General features: G+C 50.3%; 1 protein-coding gene across 1 annotated transcript in view; it reads right to left on the bottom strand.

Moving 5' to 3' along the window:
- Positions 1 to 4,792: 4,792 nt before the first annotated feature.
- CASS4 (Cas scaffold protein family member 4) overlaps positions 4,793 to 20,382 on the bottom strand; it is a 38,617-nt gene continuing 23,027 nt past the window's right edge. The window contains exons 2-7 of the mRNA XM_060620839.3: positions 19,214 to 19,636; positions 13,134 to 13,235; positions 12,059 to 12,139; positions 9,835 to 11,160; positions 8,285 to 8,362; positions 4,793 to 6,021 (exon numbers count right to left, since the gene is read on the bottom strand). Coding sequence (XP_060476822.1) covers positions 5,611 to 6,021; positions 8,285 to 8,362; positions 9,835 to 11,160; positions 12,059 to 12,139; positions 13,134 to 13,235; positions 19,214 to 19,636 — 2,421 coding nt within the window. The 3' untranslated portion in view covers positions 4,793 to 5,610. The remainder of the gene's footprint in view (positions 6,022 to 8,284; positions 8,363 to 9,834; positions 11,161 to 12,058; positions 12,140 to 13,133; positions 13,236 to 19,213; positions 19,637 to 20,382) is intronic.

Genomic DNA, 20,382 nt, shown 5'->3' with positions numbered 1-20,382 from the left:
CAGCGCCTTCCATTTTCCGAATGACAAACCTGAGACTGAGCTGTGCAAGGTGTCTTGGCTCAGGGGCACACGGCAGGTGAGTAACAGGAGTTCAAGATGAGAGGCCTTCTCAAGTGAGGCCCATGGAACTACAAATGCCATGTTCCTTAACCTCTCCCCCAAAGCTACCGTGACACCCAGCAAAGCAGTGACCACTGGGTGGGCCGTTGAAACTCAGGCAGCTGGATTCTTTTTTCTCTTCCTCCTTGGTTTCCTCATTTAGAGTATTGGCTATTAGGCTACGCTGTGCTACCGAAAATACACAGCTTAAGCTTTTATATAGTTAATATCAGCGGTAGCAACTCATTTGTGTTTAGAGCCGGCTAAGTATCAGGTACCTCACTCGGTGTTTCACGTGCTTTGTGCCATTTTGCTTGAGCCACATTAGACACACTGGAGTCATCACCTGCTGTTACCTTCCACTGCCTTTGCTGAACGAACTGACACAGGATACTCCCTTGTGAGGATCTTTGATGACAGCTCTGCCCCAGCCGGGCTGTGGATGTGAAGGGCGGGAGATGGATGAAACCAACAGAAAGAAAACCATGAGCCCCTAGCAAAACCAGTATTTCTTAATCCCAAAAGGGTGTTTGGACCCACTGGAGAATTTGAGAAAAAGTCTGGACTCACTCCCCGTGGAAAAATATCCGGTCGTGCGTAGAAAATATTGCTGCAGTTAATACGAAAATGTAGCTCATTCACCAGCCCCTGAGGCCCCGGCCAAGAGCAAGTAGTTTAAATGTTCCTACTGCCTGTTGCAATTGTTTTCAAATGTTTTAGTCTTCTGAACCCTTGAGGGTTTGATTTCGTGTGAGCTCTCCCCCTGCGCTGTAGTTTGAAATTCTGTCCGGGGGCACCTGGGTGGCTTAGTCTGAATGTCTGACTCTCGATTTCGGCTCAGGTCGTGATCCCAGGGTCGTGGGAGCGAGCCCCACGTCGGGTTTTGTGCTGAGCATGGAACCTGCTTAAGATTCTCTCCCTCTCTCTCCCTCCCTCTCTATCAATAAAAAAAATACAAATACAAATAAATAAAATTCTGTCTGGACAAGGGTGACAGGCAAAGTGACTCATTTTGAGAGTTGGCATGAAAAACCAACAAATATGTGTTACGGTTCTTTAAGACTTTTACAGCCACATCATTCAAGGTTACACTTAAGAGGATGTCCGAAGGAGGGTTCAAGTAAAATAAAGTGGCCCTCCTCCGAGCTTCTCCTCTGACCACTACCCCCACCTTGATTTAATTTCATCATGGCACCTACCACCCCTGGCATCATATTATAAATTTAAATTTTGACATCTTGTGTGCCGTGGGTTTTTTTTTTTTTTGCGTTGATTATGATTGTTTAAATATTGCATCAAAATAAAATGTATCTTGGTTGCTAGGTTTTCGGGTGCCCCTTTACATTTTGCATTCAAGGAGAATGCCTCACTCACCTCACCTCTTCTCGCCCTGGTTTCCTGCCGCCCCCCCTTTCAGCTGGAAGGAAGGCTGCACGATGCAGAACCTTTGTTTTGTCCCCTGCAACACCTCTGGTGCTCAGCAGAGGCCTGATAAAGGGGAGATACTCCGTAAATATTTGTCCCACGAATGAATGAAAGGAAAAAGGCATTGGCAAATCAGCCTACCCTAAACGGGAGACTTTTGCACATGGGAAGCTTTGGGAGAGCTGGATGCATATTGGGGGAGAATATAAAATTTTTAAAAGCTGTTTTGTGTGTATATATAAAAAAGATAGTTGCCCCCAAACCAGAAACACAGCTCGCCAGCGCTTGTCACACTGGAAGATCTCTTAACTGGGTTCCTCGTCACTTCCATCCCCCTGATGAAATTTAACTTAATTGAGGTCAAGTTGCTATCACCACGGGCACCACCACACCAGCCACTATTTCCTCTTCCTACCTTGAAAGGAAGCAGTACAGAGTTCTGGGCATTAAAGAAAACTACTCAGCAAAACGTTGCTGAAGGTAAAAAAAAAAACCAAAAACACACAACAACAACCGATACTATTCTACTTTTAAATGTTTTTCAGAAGTAATGGTCCTATTGAATTAGTGGAAACTCATCCCATAACTGCTCTCTTTCAAAAAAAAAAAAAGGGAAGGAAACACATTTAGCTAACAGCAGCAGTTTTCAATTGTTTTAAAGCCAATGGTTTTGTACTTTGTCAACAAAGTTGAACTTGGTTTGAACTCATCTCAAATATATATATACACACACAAATATGTACAAAAATATAGAGAGAGACAAATATGTCTCCAGATATATTTAAATTTAAATTTTTATTTATTTATTTATTATTTGAGAGAGAGAGAGAGAGAGAGAGAGAGAGTGAATCACAAGGAGACTCCATGCTCAGCCCTGAGCCCATCGTGGGGCTCGATCCCATGACCCTGGGATCATGACCTGAGCTGAAATCAAGAGTCAGATGCTCAACCCACTGAGCCCCCCGGGCGCCCCAACCACATAAGTTTCTCTACCTGTCTGCCTACCTACGTCTGTAGTGTTCTGAAAGCAATGGAGATCTGTTGATTACCTGTTAGAGCCTCTCACTTATGAAGGACCGAATGAGTTAAAACGTCTAAAGCGTTCGAACAGGGTCTGGAAGGTAGTAATCACTTATTCAATATGTACTGCTGTCATTACTATTGTGCGAAAATCATCTTGCCCGCTGGCGTGAACACCCATGGGTGCCTCCCCGCAGCCGCCCCTCCTTCTTGCAACAACATTCTTGACTTGGGTCGGGGCCCCCGTTGGGACGCAGCTCTCCAGGGTCTCTCGCATTTCTGTATGTCCTCTGGGCAGAGGCACTGACAGCATTTTGTTCTGGATTACCTCTTCTAGGTTGTTTTCAGCAAACACCCTTGGAAGAGAGAGGTGATGTCTCCCTCCGGAGCAGAAAGAGAGCTCTGTTTGCTGCCCAGTAAAGGTCATGTTTCCCTCTGAGGCAAAACTTGGCCAGGTCTGCACAGAGGCCATTATAAAAGACCGGGGTCGCCTACGCTCAGAGTTCTTTGGCTTTGACACAAGCCCCCAATGCGCACAGCATCACCTGTGCCCTCCTTTGCTTTGCCCTGGGACTTGGGGTCAGGTGGAAAGAAGGAAAGGTAAAGCAATGCTTGCGATGCTGTGAGGAAACTCCTTTGTCTCTGTGACATAGCTCGCCTGAATAGTGTCCTTAGAAGGCTGGCTCATGAGGTTGGCCTTTGGTTGCTTATAAAAGCTGGCATTTGGGGAGGGTTCCCAGCATCCCCAGGGTTGATAAGAACGGGTCAGTCTGCCTAAGCTGTTCATACAACGAGTGTCACTTGTGCTGGCTACGTGCTCTCCTTCTGGGAGCCTGGAGTTAGGGAAAATGCTCTGGAGAGGCTTCCGACCATAGGAACCCCGGGCGTGAGGCTCTCGCGAGCTTCCCTGGCTGGGAACATCGCACGTGTGCTGTCACAACTTGTTGCTGGGGGAATTAGAAGTGTCCCGTGTGACCACGGGGACAGGACTGTTGGCCACTTGAGCCTGGTGTCCTTGGTACCTCACTCTCTGAGCCTTTCCCTTTGCTGGCCCCGTTCGCTGCAATGAATCATAGCCACGACCGCGAACATAATGCTGTCTTGGGATTCCTCCTAGCGAATCATTGGACCTAGGGGTGATCTTGGGGACCCCACACATACCCTCTGATGCCAGCGTCTGTGTCTTCTCTCAGCATCTATGAAACTGGCAGGCTCACTTGTTGATTTAAAGCAGGGGGATCTCAGACACGTGATAGTTGTTGGGAGGGCCATTCTTCTCCCTCTCTCCAGACACATGGGACTGTGTGTGTGTGTGTGTGTGTGTGTGCATGTGGGTGAATCCCGTCTAGGTCAACCTGGGTATTACATGCCCTGCTTGTCGTGGGCTTTCAGGGGCAGGCACTTGCTCTAAGCCAGCCCAAGCAGAATCAAACCATTTTCTTCTCCTTTGGCTACAAACCAAGGATATAACCTGGGGCAGCCGCCTTGCAATCATGAGTGTTAACACAGAGCAAGTGGGACTGAGAAACTGGGCACCCACACCAGCCGGCCTTAATGCCAGGCTGCCCCTGGGCTATTTTAAGATACTTGAGTCAATAAATTTCCTCTGTTGCTTAAGAAAGATTGGATATGGTTTCTGATCGCTTCCAACAGAAGGGGTTCTAACTGATACCGATCACGGCTGTTCAAAGAACGGGGCCTCCCTGTTCTGGCGGAGAGAACCAAGCCAGCCCCACAAAAGACGCGGTCCTCCTTTAGGGACCCTAAGAGTAACTCGGTGAAAATAACCAGCCTTCTAGCAGTCAACAATCTAGAAGTGCCGACCGGGCGAAGAGCCTGGATCTGGTGACACTTCGGGTCACTTGCAGCCCGAAATGCAGAAGGCGTTTAGTGGCTGAGGTGTGTGGAGGGGATGCTGTAACCATAGCAACAGGAGCTGAAGTCCCAGCTGCAAGAGCGGAAAAGGAGCTGGTTTGATTCGAGAGGGGCTTCCTGCACCACCTTCAGACCCGTGCCCGGCAGTCGGTGTCCTGTCCACACCATACCTCCTGCCTGTACCACCACAAGGGACGGCTTTGCCTTTTCCGTGCTAGCCTTGCGCATGAGCACTTGGCCTCTACTGCGTCTCCTTGCACACGTCCGGGAGAAGCATTTGAGTAAGACGAGTCAATATCGGAGGCTTTGCTTCGGCCCCAGAACCCGGGTGATACGGATCAACGACTCTTCCAAGGAAAGGATTGCTACGAAGGATGTTTTGAGTCACGATTATATTTATGTAACATTATAAACGGTGACAGATTTGAGACTGTTGAAGCATCAGCCTTTTCTGATTGGGCATGCTGAATTTACCGACACAGAATCTGTGATACACAAAATAAATTAACAAGGAACCCAACAGAACGTGTTATGTTGGAAACAGAACATGCGTCTTTAACTTGATTAAGATAAAACAGCAAATATGTACAGAGTGTAAGAGGCAGATACATAATTTGTACCAAATCTCACAGAATTAAGTCAGTCCAAAATGAAAAACAGAACACTTGCTAACGGTCGCAATAGGAATTGATCATCTGAAAATAAGTCCCTCCTCCTTGACTTTCACCCTAGCATCTGATACGTTGTATATGTATCTCTCCATCATTTGTCCCTCTCCCCACTGGATTGTAAACTCCCTGAGGTCAAGGGCTCTGATTCACTGCTATACGCCCAGCACCTAGAATCTGACATATAGTACATGCCCAATAAATAAGTGTTGAATGAGTGAATTTAAGACAGGCGTGCATTCAACCAACATAAAATTGGTTTCTACCACGTCACTTGGTTCGCCGACCCCACATGCTGTGCTAAAACCTTAGCGCGGTCCTTACTTAATACCTGGCTCTCTATGGGATAAGTCAATGTCCTGGGGTAGCTTGGCCCCTTGGCAATACCGGCTTTGGCCACCGTGGCTGTTTCTGCCCGTTGCTGTGGCCCCGGGCTGGCTTTTCGCATAGGACACAGTTGCACGGCTGGGGACTGGCAAGTTGAAGCTAAGAGGTGAACAGGGAGAAGGCGGGGGAAGGAGGCTCATTCCAGCGCCCCCCTGAATTGCCGAGTGTGTTGTTCCAGCTTCTGGGCCTCGGCCTGGAGGTGCCCCAGGGCTGCCGGGCTGGGGTACTTGAGCACGGCGTGCTTGGTGGCCAGCGCGAGGTTCTTGAGCAGGCTGCAAAGGTGGCTGCTGCCACAGAGGATCTCATTGCGCATGTCCCTCTCCTGGGTCTCCTGGCACAGCGTATCCACCAGCTTCTGTCCCACCATGATGACCAGCTTGCTCCGCGCGATGAAGATCTCGGGGGGCTGGCTGTTGCTCAGGCTGCTGTTAAATACGCCGATGGCTTTGAACAGTGCCCCGAAATAGAGCCGGCAGTGTTGAGAAAGGTGGAATCTCTTCTCAGGGTTCTGCTGACTCAGAGGCCGGGGGGTGGGGGAACAAGGATGCTGGAAGAGGGAGGAAAGTAATCGATCAGAGGCAGATTTGATCGCCAGGCTGTGGGTGTCTCCCTTTTCCTGTTTTGCTCAACGTTCTAGACTTTATGCCAGAAAAAGTACAGTTTTGTGTGGGGAGCCCCACCGTGCACCATTTGCCTAACAAATTAATGTTAACGTTTTCAAAGCACGGTTACATATAAAGTATGGTATTTACATATACAATATTATATATTGCACTGTATATATAATCTTGCGTGTTAAATACATAAAATCTCATTCAGTATTCTCAACAAACCATTAGAAGCCCGTTCTAAGAAGCAAATGGACAGAGGTGCCTGGGTGGCTCCGTTGGTTAAGTGTCCAACTTCAGCTCAGGTCACGATCTCACTCAGGCCTTGATCCCACGGTTCGTGGGTCTGAGCCCCGCATCGGGCTCTGTGCTGACAGTGTGGAGCCTGCTTGGGATTCTCCCTCTCCCTCTGCCCCTCCCCCTGCTGGCACTGTCTCTGTCTCTCTCAAGAGAAATAAAGAAACTTAAAAAAAGAGAGAAACACATTGACAATGAATAAATCTATAACCTTAAAGAATGCAAGAAAACTCGATGAGATTTAAAAATTTACTCAAAGAACGGAATTTTCAAAAAATCCTTTCTAATTTCAGCATCGGCAATAAACCTGATCCCCCCAAATTTCCGGAAGAAATCCAAATACGCTGACCTATCTGTCCTAATACGACAATATTTCTCTAACTTGCTAATAAGGTTTCATTTAGAGTTTTCCTTTCATGAGTTTTAGTTTCTGAAATATGGGACCGATGTCTTCCCAAAGCCTAGGCACTATCGAAGATTCTCAGCAAAGGGTGCCTGGGTGGCTCAGTTGGTTAAGAGTCTGACTTCAGCTCGGGTCATGATCTCACGGTTTGTGCGTTCAAGTCCTGCATCAGGCTCTGTGCTGACAGCTCGGAGCCTGGAGCTGCTTCGGATTCTGTGTCTCCCTCTCTCTGTCCCTCCCCTGCTCTCTCTCTCTGTCTCTCTCTCTCAAGAATACATAAACATTAAAAAAAAATTTTTAGTGGCAACCACTCCAGGGGATCATCAAAAGCCTCTTTGTTAGGTTACAGGTGGGGAGATTGATGCTCCCTGAAGCAAAGGGCTGCCTATGGTCATTCATTTTGTAAAATAAAGATCCGGAGTTCTAGGCAGAGTCAGCTAAGTCTGAATGTCTTAGTCTTTTCATGAAACTGCATGTTCTCTCATCCACCTGTGATCTCAAAGCTCACAGCCTAGAAGAACTCAGCGTTAGGGTCTGACTTCATATGTTGAAACGCCACCCGCTAAGGTGAAGGTAGTAGGAGATGGGCCTTTGGGAGGTAACTAGGATTAGATGAGGTCATTTGGGTGGGGCCCTGGGATGGGATTAGTGCCCTTGTTGGAGCCCTTGTCTCTGCTCTCTGCCACCTGAGGACACAATGAGAAGACAGAGGAGAGCCCTCACCAGGATCTGCCCAAGCTGGCACCCTGATCTCAGACTTTCAGACGAGGGTTCTCATCCCAATTTGCCCCCGAGATGTCCACATGATCAGACGTCTCTGTCCTTCTCTCTTCCACTCACACCCAGCCCCCAGCCAGGGAGCTGATCTGGTTCCCTGTTCTCCAGGCTCTAGGTACTCAGACAACCTTCACCAGGGATGCCCTGTCTGCTTCCTTCTTCACCTTGACTTGCTTCATCTTTGTCTTTAAAGGAACCCGCTGGTTTTACCTCTATTACCTTAAAGGAAACTTTTCAAATTGGTGACTGGAAAACCACTGTCATATGTCACCGGTAAGAAGGAACCAACAAAAATAAGCACCACGATAACATCTTTGAATGTTTTTGAAAAAGATAGAACATCAAGTGTCACAGAGGCGTTGGTGACACATAAGCCCCAAACCAAAATGGTTTTCCTGTTGTAACCAGAAACATTAAAAGAGAATGTCAAAGGGAATGTGCATCCATGGTATCGAACACCATGTCAGTCCCACCCACGCTAAACCTGCGACGCCCAGAGCTGTCACTCATGGTTCAAGGATCATGCTCCACATTCTGGGGCTCGTTGGACTTGTTCATCTCCGGGGCTCCTTCTACTGCAAATAGGAAGGACCATCCCAAACACCACATCTATTCCCAAGGCGTCGTGGATCACGGCTATCATGCTGACTTGTTCATAGCAGGAGTTATCTCTAGAGATGAAGCACGCGAGGCAGAAAGATGGGCGAGCCGGCCCTGTCACTTACCTGTGCTCCCAGGTTTTTGTTTTCATCCAACCTTTGTTCCAAGATGGGTTTTCCTGTCTCTTCTAGATTAGGCAACTTCTGAAAAATAAAATCCCTTCCGATTACCAACGTGAGTGGTTTCGACACGGTTCAGAGGTGTTTAAGTCTACTTTAAAAGGTGGGCATTTTGGGGCGCCTGGGTGGCTCAGTCGGTAGAGCGTCCGACTTCAGCTCGGGTCGTGATCTCCCTTTGTGGGCTCGAGCCCCGCGTCGGGCTCTGTGCTGACAGCTCCGAGCCTGGAGCCTGCTTCGGATTCTGTCTCCCTCTCTCTCTGCTATCTCCTCCCATCTCCTCTTGTGCTCTGTCTCTCTCTCTCAAAAATAAATAAACATTAAAAAAAAAAAAAAAACTCGAGGGGTGCCTGTGTGGCTCAGTCGGTTGAGCGTCCGACTTCAGCTCAGGTCACGATCTCACGGTCCGTGAGTTCGAGCCCCGTGTCGGGCTCTGGGCTGATGGCTCAGAGCCTGGAACCTGCTTCCGATTCTGTGTCTCCCTCTCTCTCTGCCCCTCCCCTGTTCACGCTCTGTCTCTCTCTGTCTCAAAAATAAATAAACGCTAAAAAAAAAATTTAATAAAAAAAAAAAGAACTCAAGCATTTATCTTTTTATTTTTGTGAATAGTTTTGCCCCCTGGTGCCTTTTTTTTTTTCAACAAAGGAAACTTTGCCAGACCCAGGGCTAAATTCTGCCTACCCACATGGCCTGATACAAGGACACATAGTTTAAAAATTATATATGCTTATATTTATGTATTTTATACCTCTTTATATCTATATCTATATTTTTAAAATAGGGAATGAAAAACACCCAGGTTTCTGCCTTCTCTAGAATGTGTTAAGCTGTTACACCAACCACCAGGCATTTTGACAGAATACCACACAAGATTGGGGCTAAAAGGGATCAAGTCGTGTTGACACAGCCCCCAGGTTACCTGCTGTACCCCTTGACATTCGCAATGCTCGAACCAAAGGCTCTTTTTCTATCGTGTCTGAATTCACGCAGCCAAGTATTGCTAACAGTAAATGAAGGCTGGAGGCTGCTAAGAACACACACGATTTGGAAGAGTGTTTACACTTCCTGTTCTGTTTCTAAGAAACACAGAGACAATGACTAAATCTACGACTTTCAAAAATGCAAGGAAACTCAGCGGTGAGCTTAAAAAATGTGCTCAAAGAACAGATTTCAAAAGGGTTTCAAAGGCCTTTGTAACCCTAGTGTTAGAGATAAACCCCAAGATACCACGTTTCCAGAAGACGTCCTATCTGCCTGAATGTTCAAATGCCTATCTTACTTCTTAATAAGATTTCATCTAGAACAGCACTTCCATGAATTTCATCTTCTGGAAAATGGAACCAGTGTCTCTCAGAAATTATCGAAAGATTATCATCATTCGATATTCAGTTATTGAACTGTTTCTAACAATTACTGAAGGATTCTCAGCATCTAACTGATGGGCGACGTCTCCAGATAAAATTTGAAGGGCTCTTTGTGTTATACCACTCGAAACTCACCTGTTCACAGATACTCGTCCCGTTTTTCTTTAGTATTTCAGGGGAGTGCTCCCTCTCCTTCTGTTTATCAAAAGGAGCACTTCTTTGGTACAATTCCATTTCTCTTCGGGGAAGCTGGATGCATTCGGCAAACCGGAATTGTGCGTCTGGGGTCACTTGCAAGGTGTCTCCCTTTTCACAGTTCTGCTTGAAAAGGAGCTTCCCGTTGGCAATGACCATGGAGGCAAACCTCTTGACGTCTTCCGGAACCATCCGCGCCACCGTGACAAATCTCTCGAGGTCGTCCGGGCTGTTTTGGGCTTCGTCCGTCACGAGGACTTCCAGGGACCAATCGCAGCTATCCAGGCTCTCCTTCGTTCCGAGCAGGATCTGGTAGGAGTTGGAGATCGTCTGCAGCTGGTCCCTAATTCTGGCCTGAAGGTGAGTGTCACTGAGGTTGCAGGCGGGCCCACGGACCGTGCGGGCAAAATCCAGGAAAGCCCTCAAAGATTCCTCCACGTGGTCGGCGGCCCTGCGGATGGCACTGACGTTGGCCTCCAGATAGTCTCTGAACCTCCACCTCCTGCTGACAAAGAGCATCAGGCTTGCGACAGAGCCGGCCACCTTGTGCTGCAGAGACGCTGCTGTCTCTCGGGCCCAGTCCAGGTCCAAGCAGAGCTCCTTCCCTGCCTCCTCCGCGCAGGAGCTGGACGAAGAGTCCGTGGCCGTGGAGGAGCAGGAGACAATGCTGGCTCGGCTGTCGGAGCTGGAAACGGACAGGCTGTCCGGTTCCGGAGACAGCGATGGTGGCCGTCCCGAGAGCCACGAGGAGCCACGGTCCGTGACGTTCTCTGGAGCCCCGTCGGCACCCCCCAGCTCGTGCTGGGCCTGAGGGCCTCTCGGCGTCGCTTTAGGGATGTCGTAAATGTTTGGCTTGGTGTTCTGCTGTTCCGCTCGGGGAATCAGAAAGCTGGAAGGAACCTTGTAGCCGACGCCTTCGTCCAAGGGGAACGTGTCCCTCGAGGCCAGAAATTTATACGTAGGAATTTCTGGAAGGCTGAGTTTTTTCTGCATGGGCACATTTTTGTGCAGGTATGGATCGAGGGACCTTGCTCTGCTATTTGGAGGACAGTGGAGGCTGGACATATACTGGGGGGAGCAGCATGTACTGGGGGGAGTGTGGGGCCCCGATCCTTCTGCAAAGCTGCTTAGAGATGCGTTTCTCGTACTAGCTTTTTCTGGAGATACCGGCGTGTCATAAATCCACTCAGATTTCTGAGGGCTCGGTAACGTGTTGTAGCCGCCTTGCCTCAAGGCGATCGCTGACGTCAGGGGAGCACCCTGCCCCTGTGAAGAACCAAACAAAATTGCCCAGCTTAGTAGCGATAAAGAGAGGGTGTGAGCCACTCCTTTGACGAACGTGTGTTAGGCTGAGGGCCTCCTAAAGGCCAGGTACTGTGCTTCTTAAAAATCTGATTGTCACTCCCCTACTCCAGCTTCTTCAGCGGCTCCCCATTGCTGTTTTTGCTCAAGGCCCTTCACAGTCTGGTTGCACCCACCTTCAGGCCTCCACACCACTCCTGCCACCACCTTCCTTATGGGTCCAGTCGCCCAGGCTGTTTACTGTCCCCTGAACTCCCTGAGTACTCCCTGAGCCCACTGTATTTCATTTTGCCCAAACCAGCCCTTCTGTTCTAAAAGCCCTCCCCACCCTTTCCTTTCTACCTAACAAACTCCTATGCAACCCTCACGACCCTGTGGGGATGTCCCCTCTTTTGTAAGGCCTTCCCTGATAACCTTGGGTACAGGCATATGCATCGTATACATGGGACAGAATTCAACGATGAACACGGGTTCCAGATTTTCAAATTAAGGCGTCTCTCCAATAAGTAAAAACCTACTTTCACACATCTGTGAGGTATAGAATAATAAGCGTTTAACTGAGATCCACTGGGCTTTTGCTCTGTGGATCTCAGCTTCGCCAAGCACTGTAGCAGGTCCTCTGCAGGAATTTCTCAATTCTCACAATTAGTCCGTCATAAGAAACCGAGGCATGGAGAAGCTAGAGGACTCACCCAAACCACATCGCCCACCCTGTTCCTGAACATCACTGCCATCGGGTTTCCAAATGAAATAAGTTCTGCTGTGAGGCATTTGTATCCCTACTTTGGACCACGCTGATAAGACGTCCGGGAGGAGGCTCACATTTTCCTAGCAGCAAATCTCTGCGTCTCATCATACTCACACTTGGTTGGCTGGCCAAGGGACCAAGTCCCGCCTTTTGGGGGCTGGCGGGTACATCATATAACTGCTGCTTCTCTGGCTCCTGGGGAGAGACCGAAAAGGATAGCTTGGATTTTTCCCTCCCGATGGACGCACATCGCAGACTCTGCCCACTCTAGTGTTTTTTCCAAATGAAAATGCAAACCACTGAAAATTTTGGGGCTTCCGGTCATGACGCTTGCAAGGCGGAAGCTTACGTGGTTATGTTTTCAACAATGGACCTGTGCTTTAAAAAGCTCGCCTTCTCGACTGAAGATGGGGGCAAACTAGAGAGAGAACGAAACGCAGTTGGCCTGAGTTAAAAACAGTGGCTCATTTAGTTCTGTAAGTCAGCCTTAGGGTTGACTTTAAAAGGAATCAAGGAAATTGGGACTTCGTGGGGCACCTGGGTGGATGCTGAGGCATCCGACTTTGGCTCAGGTCACGATCTCACGGTCCTTGGGTTTGAGCCCCGAGTCGGGCTCTGTGCTGACAGCTCGGAGCCTGGAGCTGCTTCGGATTCTGTGTCTCCCTCTCTCTCTGCCCCTCCCCTGCTCATGCTCTGTCTCTCTCAAAAATAAATAAACATTAAACAAACAAACAAACAGGGTGGAGAGGGCCGGGGTGAGGGTGAGGTGAGGGAGATGAGTCCTGCATGTGTCTTTATTTAAGACTTCTGTGCCCAAGGCCAGCGCCTCCTTGTCCCACGTGGCCCTGCCTGTGCTCCTGGCACCTGTCACGGCAAAGGGATCAAGTGTATTCATCCAAGGGCCAGATGTGGGTCACACCTGAACCTGAGCAAGAGCCAGACCAGAAGTGGGGGGGTGGGGGGGGAGCATCTCGGGAGGCTGAGGCTGGAGGCAACCGGCCTGTCCCAGAGCCCAGGGAGGAGACTTTGTCCCCGAGCCGGTGATCACTGGCCCACCTCGGAACCTGCAGGTGGGAGATGTTCAAAAACGGGTGTGGGAGAGGCGGGCAGTGCCTGCAGGGATGCGGGGGAGCCATCTGGGTGGCGCGGAGAGCCTCACGTGTGGGGCAGGGCCACGGCTGAGACTCACCTTCAGCACCGGGGGGGCCCGGCTCTGGGTCGGCACGTCATACACCTGGGAAGGCTGAGCAGGCAGCGAGGCCCGAGCGGGTCTGGGAATCGTGAAGAGGGCCTTGGGGAGAAAAAGAAGAGTCGTGGGAAGGAAACGTCACTGTGGTGTCCACAGCTCATGCTCCGTGTCACCCTCACACGGCGAAGGCACCCCCGCAGCGTGGAGGTGTTCTCCCTGCACCCATAATGTGCGGCCCTTTGCTCAGACGGCGGGGGTGGGGGGGACCCAGGACATAAGAGGGGCGGGTCCCGTGGTGGAGGGCAGTCTTCTGCCTGCCCTCAGCCTCAGCAGGGAGCAGCTTAGAATGCAGAGTCCTGGGCCCTGAATCTGGGTCTCCGAGTGCCCCCGGGGAGTCCTGGGCCCTGAATCTGGGTCTCCGAGTGCTCCCGGGGAGTGTGGGGATATGCAGCACCAGCCAGCCTCCAGACGATTCTGAGTTCGCTCGGGATCTGAGGCTGTGATTCGAACCCGAGGTTACTAATGTGTTCACCCGATGATGCTGAGGATGTAGCTGTGAGCCAGGCAGGCAGAGAGGCTCTAAGGGTGTAAAGTGAAGGGACTATCGGGGGTGTGGAAGGGGCAGGGGCGGGTCGCGGGACTTGTCGCTCCAGCTGAGGGCTGATGGGGCCTTGGGAGGTGACCAGACCAATGGTGGCCTCAGCCTTGGAGTCACTGGATTGCAGTGAATGTCCACTCTAGACCGGGTACCCGGCTAGCTGCTCCTGGGCGACAGCTTCCAAACCCGGCCAGAGAACCAATCACCTGACAAACTTTAAAATAAAACATTTGCGGGGGCCCCATGTCAGCCCTCTCAAACAAGAGTGTCTCCGGGAGGGGCGCCGGAAGGGGTGATTTTCCAGGGGGGCGGGTGCCGTCTGCCAGGGTCAAGGTCTAAAGGAGGAAATAAAGTATGGACGGAGCCAGGACACAGGCTGGAAAGCGAGACAGGGCCTTGAGGAGAGCAAAAGGTCAAGTCCACAGAGTCTGTCAGAGGCCGACTGCATTTCCCATCTGGCAGCCAGGAACCTGTCACTGCGGGGGGCTTTCCGGATTGGATCGAGTGGATGGTTAGGACCTGAAGGTGTGGAGACCGGGAGGGCAATTCAGGCTGGAAAGGACTAGATCGGGGTCCCTTTGTTCAGGGGGGTGACCCAGCTCTGTGCCCGGCATGAAGTGAGTGCTCGTATTTCCTAATCGACCTGCTTGTTTTGGGCGAAAGAATGTGTACAGCTTGAGACAGTAGGTAGTAGACAGTGGGGCCCCCACTCATCAGGCCGAATAACAGACTCAGATAAAGCAACTGCAAAGCAGACAGGACAAACCTGTCTCCCCCGGACGCACTCAGCTGCCCAGTGTCAAAATAACGTCCTTCTGAGTGATGACTATTTCTTACAGAGAAACCTGGTTCTCTAAAGTCCTGGGCTCCCGGGAGCATTATGGCCTGAAGCTCTATCAGCGAGAAGGAAACATCCTACTCCCGTCCGCGAGGCAGGCTGGCTTTTCATCCCCAACACAGAGCTTCAGACGGCGGGTAGCAGGTGTCCCACATCCACCTCAACCTGGCGGTCCCCAAGGAAGGAGCAGCCTGCATCAGCTTTGCAGTCTGGGCCGATGCCGACCCTTGAGACACTGCCCTGTTTTGCTTAGAGCCTATCAAGACAGGCTTTGTTTACGCTAAACCCCACCTTCCCCAACCTCATCACGACGTATGCTACCTTCTTCTGTTTGTGAGATGCCCCGAGGTCCCTATGCGACGTGACCCCTCTCTCTCCGGTGGGCAATGAACCTGACTTTGTCCCTGTCAGTCTCAGGCTGATTGGTTTAGGACGGTGGTTCTCCACCGCAGTCTGGGTTCAATCCCATATCCCACAGGCCTGCCCCATCCAACCCCAGGGACCACGCGTGGTGTGTCCCCAGCCATGCCATCCGCCATCACCTCCACTCTTTCTTCCTCCTGCTCCCACTTATTCTAACACCCCAAGCTCTCCCCTACCACAGAGCTTTTCCAAATGCACTTCCATTTCCTACTACTCCCTGTGGCCCCAAGCCCCATTTTATTTTTGTAGCTGCCTCTGTGGGTCACACATGCCTTGAAGACCACCTGCAGAGGACAAAGGGATTTTCCTGCATATGTAGAGTTTCAGGTAGAGGAACCTGGTTCACAAACGCCCGTGTTTCTTGGAAAACATGGGTTCAAGATGGCAATCAATTAAGGAACATGTTTGAGAAATATGGTTTCGAAAGGTTTGGGGGGACAGATGGAAACTCCAGTTCGGGAACTAGTGGGTCTGAGAGTGATCCCACCAGGAAGTTGGACCCTTTTCACTTGAAATGTGAAAGATTCCCCTTTCTGAATTCAAACCAACATCAGATGTGTTTTTTGTATGGTGATTAAAAAAAAAAAAAAAAGTCGGGCTAGTATATTATATTAAGGAAGTTGGAATAAAAAGTAAAACAAAGCTCAAGATAGTGGTTACCCTGGAGGAAGTGACTCAGAGAAGGTGGGAGGGGGGCTCATAAGGTGCTAGTTTTGTTCTATTTCTTGATATGGATACTAGTGACTAAGAGGTACCCTGAGGATCTGTAGATTAATCTCAATAAAAAGCTAATTGCGGGGGCACCTGGGTGGTTCAGTCGGTTAAGCGTCTGACTTTCGCTCAGGTCACGGTCTCACGGTTTGTGAGTTTGAGCTCCCCATCCGGCTTTTTGCTGTCTGCACGGACCCTGCTTCGGATCCTCGGTTCCCCTGTGTCTCTGCCCTTCCCCCAATCATTCTTTTGCCTCGCGCGCGCTCTCTCTCTCTCAAAAATAAATAAATAAACTAAAAAAATAAAATACAACCTAACTGCAAAGACCAGTGTCAGCCACAGAGTCAGGAAAACGGAGAGCAAGGGCGTTCAAAGTCTAGGGGCAGAGTCAGCCCCACACGGGCACGAGGAAGCTTCAGTCTCTGGTATTCGACACCCTGGGACCCTGGCTGGGCCATTTCACCTCCCTGGAAACTAACGTTCTCATCTGTAAAATGAAGAGTTGTTCCCCAGATCCACAGAGGTCTCTCCCAGACATAGAGATGTCTGATTCTGACATGTAGGGTCCTGGATCAGTGGACTTGAGAAAGGTGACCTATTTTCACCTTCTTGGTTTTTGACTTTTGGCCAAGCTTCACCTAGGGACAGTTGGCACAGGGATGAGGGGAGTCTGTGAGGTGGGCCACCTGCCAGTTCCCAGCCCGTGGGAAAACAGCTCCCAGCTAGCGGCTGGACCTGCCTAATTCTATAAACCAGTGCTCCACCCAGAATGCATTTCCCCGGCCGCCGCGGAGTCAGGCTAACTCCCAGGTTATTACATGAGCGGCGCAGAGAGGTCTGCCTTTTCCACGGATCAGAAGATTCCCAACTGGTTTTCATCCATTTCTTCTAGCTCCTTCCTTCTCGTAGCAGAAGAGACAGTGGAATTACTTAGAATCACCAGAAGGCACAACTCGAGGAGAACTGAGACACGGCAGGGCCAGACAGGTAAACAGGGTGTTGGGACGTGTCCACTCTCCCAGCACGGCCGTGGCTGCCCCAGAAGCCCGGTGACCCAGCCAGGTGACTCCGGACTGCTGATTCTCCAACTTAAGCAGGAGAAAAAGGCAGGAAAGTTCCCCAGGTGCTTTACTGGGGCCACCTTAAGAAAGCCTGCTCGAGTGGCCAAGGGCCCCGGGTTTCTGAATTCCCCTTTGGTGGCTGTGGTTTCTGTCAACGGCCACAGCCTCACACGAGCGAGGGCTCCAATCACGGACACGCTTCATGGTAAGGACAAGCCTCTGACCCTTTTCTGTTTATCACAGCGCCAGTCTAGAAGTTACGTCCACGGTCATGAGGTGCCATGTTGTCCCCGGTCTCTTCATTCACGTAACAAACGTTGAACTTGGAGGAGCCTGGACTGGCTCGGGCACTCGGGGTACCTGGTCAACAACAGTCATCGCACCTGTTTGTCTTTTACGGGGGGAGGGGGGGGACTCCAATCAAACTTTGCCTTCGGCAAAGGCCACTCGTTCTCGGAGGAACAACACCGTGGCCCTGCTCTGAGTCAGCTGCTCAGACAGCAGCTGAACATGCCAGGCTTCGACGTGGACCAGCTGTTCCAGAGAAAGGGGCTGTCACAGTAGGTTCGAGCAGCGTCCTTCTGGGGTTTGGAGCCAGCGCCCCTGGGTGGCAGCTGTTCCGTGTAAAGGCTGTCTGGTCCTCTGCCTGGCAGCCCGGGGGGTTAGAACATCTGAGCTACTCAAAATATTTTAAGAAACCAACACCTTTCCGTTTGAAGAGGTCATTGGAAGTGGTGTGGAGGAGGCCTGGGTGGTTAGTGGAAACTTCCCAGGGCCCCCAGCACGCACACCAGGGGGAGAGTCCTTCCTGGACACACACTTAGCCAGGACCCCTGCCCAGAGCTCTGGCCAGGTGGGAAGTGTCCTTTGAGCCGAGAGCAAAGCGTACAATGCGGGAAACGCCCACAGTGGCTGAAGACCGTGCAGATGTGTTCTGCACGCCTAGCCCCTCATCAAGGCCTGGGCCTGGGGGGAAACGATACGCTGTTTTTCTCCTTTCTTCTCTAAATTGCTTTCATTCCGGGGAGCCTGGGTGGCTCAGTCGCTTAAGCGTCCGACCTCGGCTCAGGTCATGATCTCATAGTTCGCGGGTTCGAGCCCCGCATCGGGCTCTGTGCTGATGGCTCAGAGCCTGGAGCCTAAGATTCTGTCTCCGTCTCTCTCTCTGCCCCTCCCACTCACACTCTGTCTCTCCCTCTCTCAAAAATAAACATTAAAAAGATTTTTAAATTGCTTTCCTTCTTAAAAAAAGTTTTTATTCTGCATTTACCTAATGCTTCTTTTCCTCTGTTTTTTAAGTGCTATTTTTTAAAATCGCAGTTGTCATACAGGCCATATATAACACACAAATCCATTTTCTGATCTCTCTGCTCATTGTATATTTACTGAGTACCAACCTATGGGAGTCACAGTCCCAGGTGCTGGGGACACAGGAGTGAATGAAATAAAGGTCCCTGCTGGACGCCTTCTTTCACTTTCTCCTTAACCAATTCCACTTCCAAAGAGGAACCACTGTTGGTGTGTGTTTTCTTTCTTTCTTTCTTTCTTTCTTTCTTTCTTTCTTTCTTTTCTCTTTTAAAATATTTTAAATTTATTTTTGAAGGAGAGAGAGACACAGCGTGAGCAGGGGAGGGGCAGAGAGAAAGGGAGACACAGAGTCCAAAGCAGGCCTCAGGCTCTGAGCTGTCAGCACAGAGCCTGATGTGGGGCTCGAACTCACAAACCGTGACATCATGACCTGAGCTGAAATGGGATGCTTAACCACTGAGCCACCCAGGCGCCCCGGTGTGTGGTCTTTCAATGTGTGAGCATGCACACATACATACACACGGGTCGTTTTGGTTTTTGGTTGATTTTTGTTTAAATGGCTCTTTTTTGCCTCCAAGAACGATTCCATCTGTTTTTCGCACATGCCTAATATGTTGCAGAGGTATGCCAAAACTTATGTAACCAATCTCCCCATCCAATCTCCCCATCGACAAACGTTTAGGCATCTTTGATTCTTCCCTATAACAAAAAATGTTACAATGGTCATGGCCTCCTCATCCAGATATAGCTTTGCCTTCTTGTGTAGTTCTGTAGCAATTCTGGGAGTCAAGTTTCTTGGTTGAAGGGAGTGTAGATGTTAAGCCTGTTGAGTAATTTCTCGCCCCTGAACCCATCCTAGTGCCGGGAAAATCCATAATACTTTTGTGAGCGGGTGCACTCAACATTTGATTTCCTGTAAAGCATGGATGTCTTGGAGAGCGAGGGAATCACCGGGGTGTCGAGAATATCAGTGCTAACTGAAGTGGGGGCCAAATACAAGTTCACCGGATCACGCCTGGTTTAGGTCCCCACTTTGCACATTTAATCTCCTGAAGGACGCCAAGAACTCAAGGCAGAAGGAAGCCCCTGCCTGAGTTTACACACCCTTTGCCCCACCTGTTTTACTTGGAAACACGCATACCTGTTGCGGAAAGCTTAGGGTCTTTTCACAGATGATTCCGGTTCTGGAGGGCGGGGCAGGGAGTTCGTAGACTTGGGCAGTGATGGGTGGGGGCCCCTCCACCCAGCTCTTCATGTGCTCGTAGACGGGGCCTGGAGTCGGGGGCTTGAGCAGGGTGGGCACCTGGTAGGTCTCCTTGGAGCTGGTGAGGGCTTCCCCCGGGCCTCTCAGGGAGGGGGGGCAGGGCCTGTCTGCGGGGACCTCAGGGAGCAGTTGGAGGCGGTTGGCAGGGGCCAGACCTTGCCGCCCGTGGAGCAGACACTTCCACCAGCCCTCGCTTTCTGGCACATTCTGTTCTAGAATGGTCAAGATGTCTCCTCTGCAGAAAGCCAGCTCGTAGAAGGAGTCTGGGTGGTTGTCATAGAGTGCTCTGGCCAGGAGGGTCTGGGGGCAGGAGGAGAAAGAATTCATCGTCATTTCTGTGGCCGAAAACCATTCTACCCACACCGCCGGCTGAGAAACACGAGGGCGCATTCGTGGGTTTCCACCACCCCACAGGCTCTCGGCCCTGCTCTCTGCCTGATTTAGTCCTGCCTCCCCTTTGGGGGTCCGGTGAAAGGTCATATCCTCGGGGAAGTCTAACTTGTGGAGTGTCCCAAACGTACTCTCATCGCACTGTTTTAATTTGGGTTTTTGTTGTTGTTTTTTTTAATATATGAAATTTATTGCCAAATTGGTTTCCATACAACACCCAGTGCTCATCCCAACAGGTGCCCTCCTCGATGCCCATCACCCACTTTCCCCTCCCTCCCACCCCCCATCAACCCTCAGTTTGTTCTCAGTTTTTAAGAGTCTCTTATGCTTTGGCTCTCTCCCACTCTAACCTCTTTCCCCCCCCCCCCTCCCCCATGGTCTTCTGTTAAGTTTCTCAGGATCCACATAAGAGTGAAAACATATGGCATCTGTCTTTCTCTGTATGGCTTATTTCACTTAGCATAACATTCTCCAGTTCCATCCACATTGCTGCAAAAGGCCATATTTCATTCTTTCTCATTGCCAAGTAGTATTCCATTGTGTATATAAACCACCACTTCTTTATCCATTCATCAGTTGATGGACATTTAGGGTCCTTCCATAATTCGGCCATTGTTGAGAGTGCTGCTATAAACATTGGGGTACAAGTGCCCCTA

This window comes from Panthera onca, chromosome A3, assembly GCF_046562875.1.
Source record: "Panthera onca isolate mPanOnc1 chromosome A3, mPanOnc1 haplotype 2, whole genome shotgun sequence".
Lineage (NCBI taxonomy): Eukaryota > Metazoa > Chordata > Mammalia > Carnivora > Felidae > Panthera > Panthera onca.
Note: the sequence above shows the minus strand (reverse complement) of the source record. Positions and strands in the feature narration are given on the sequence as shown.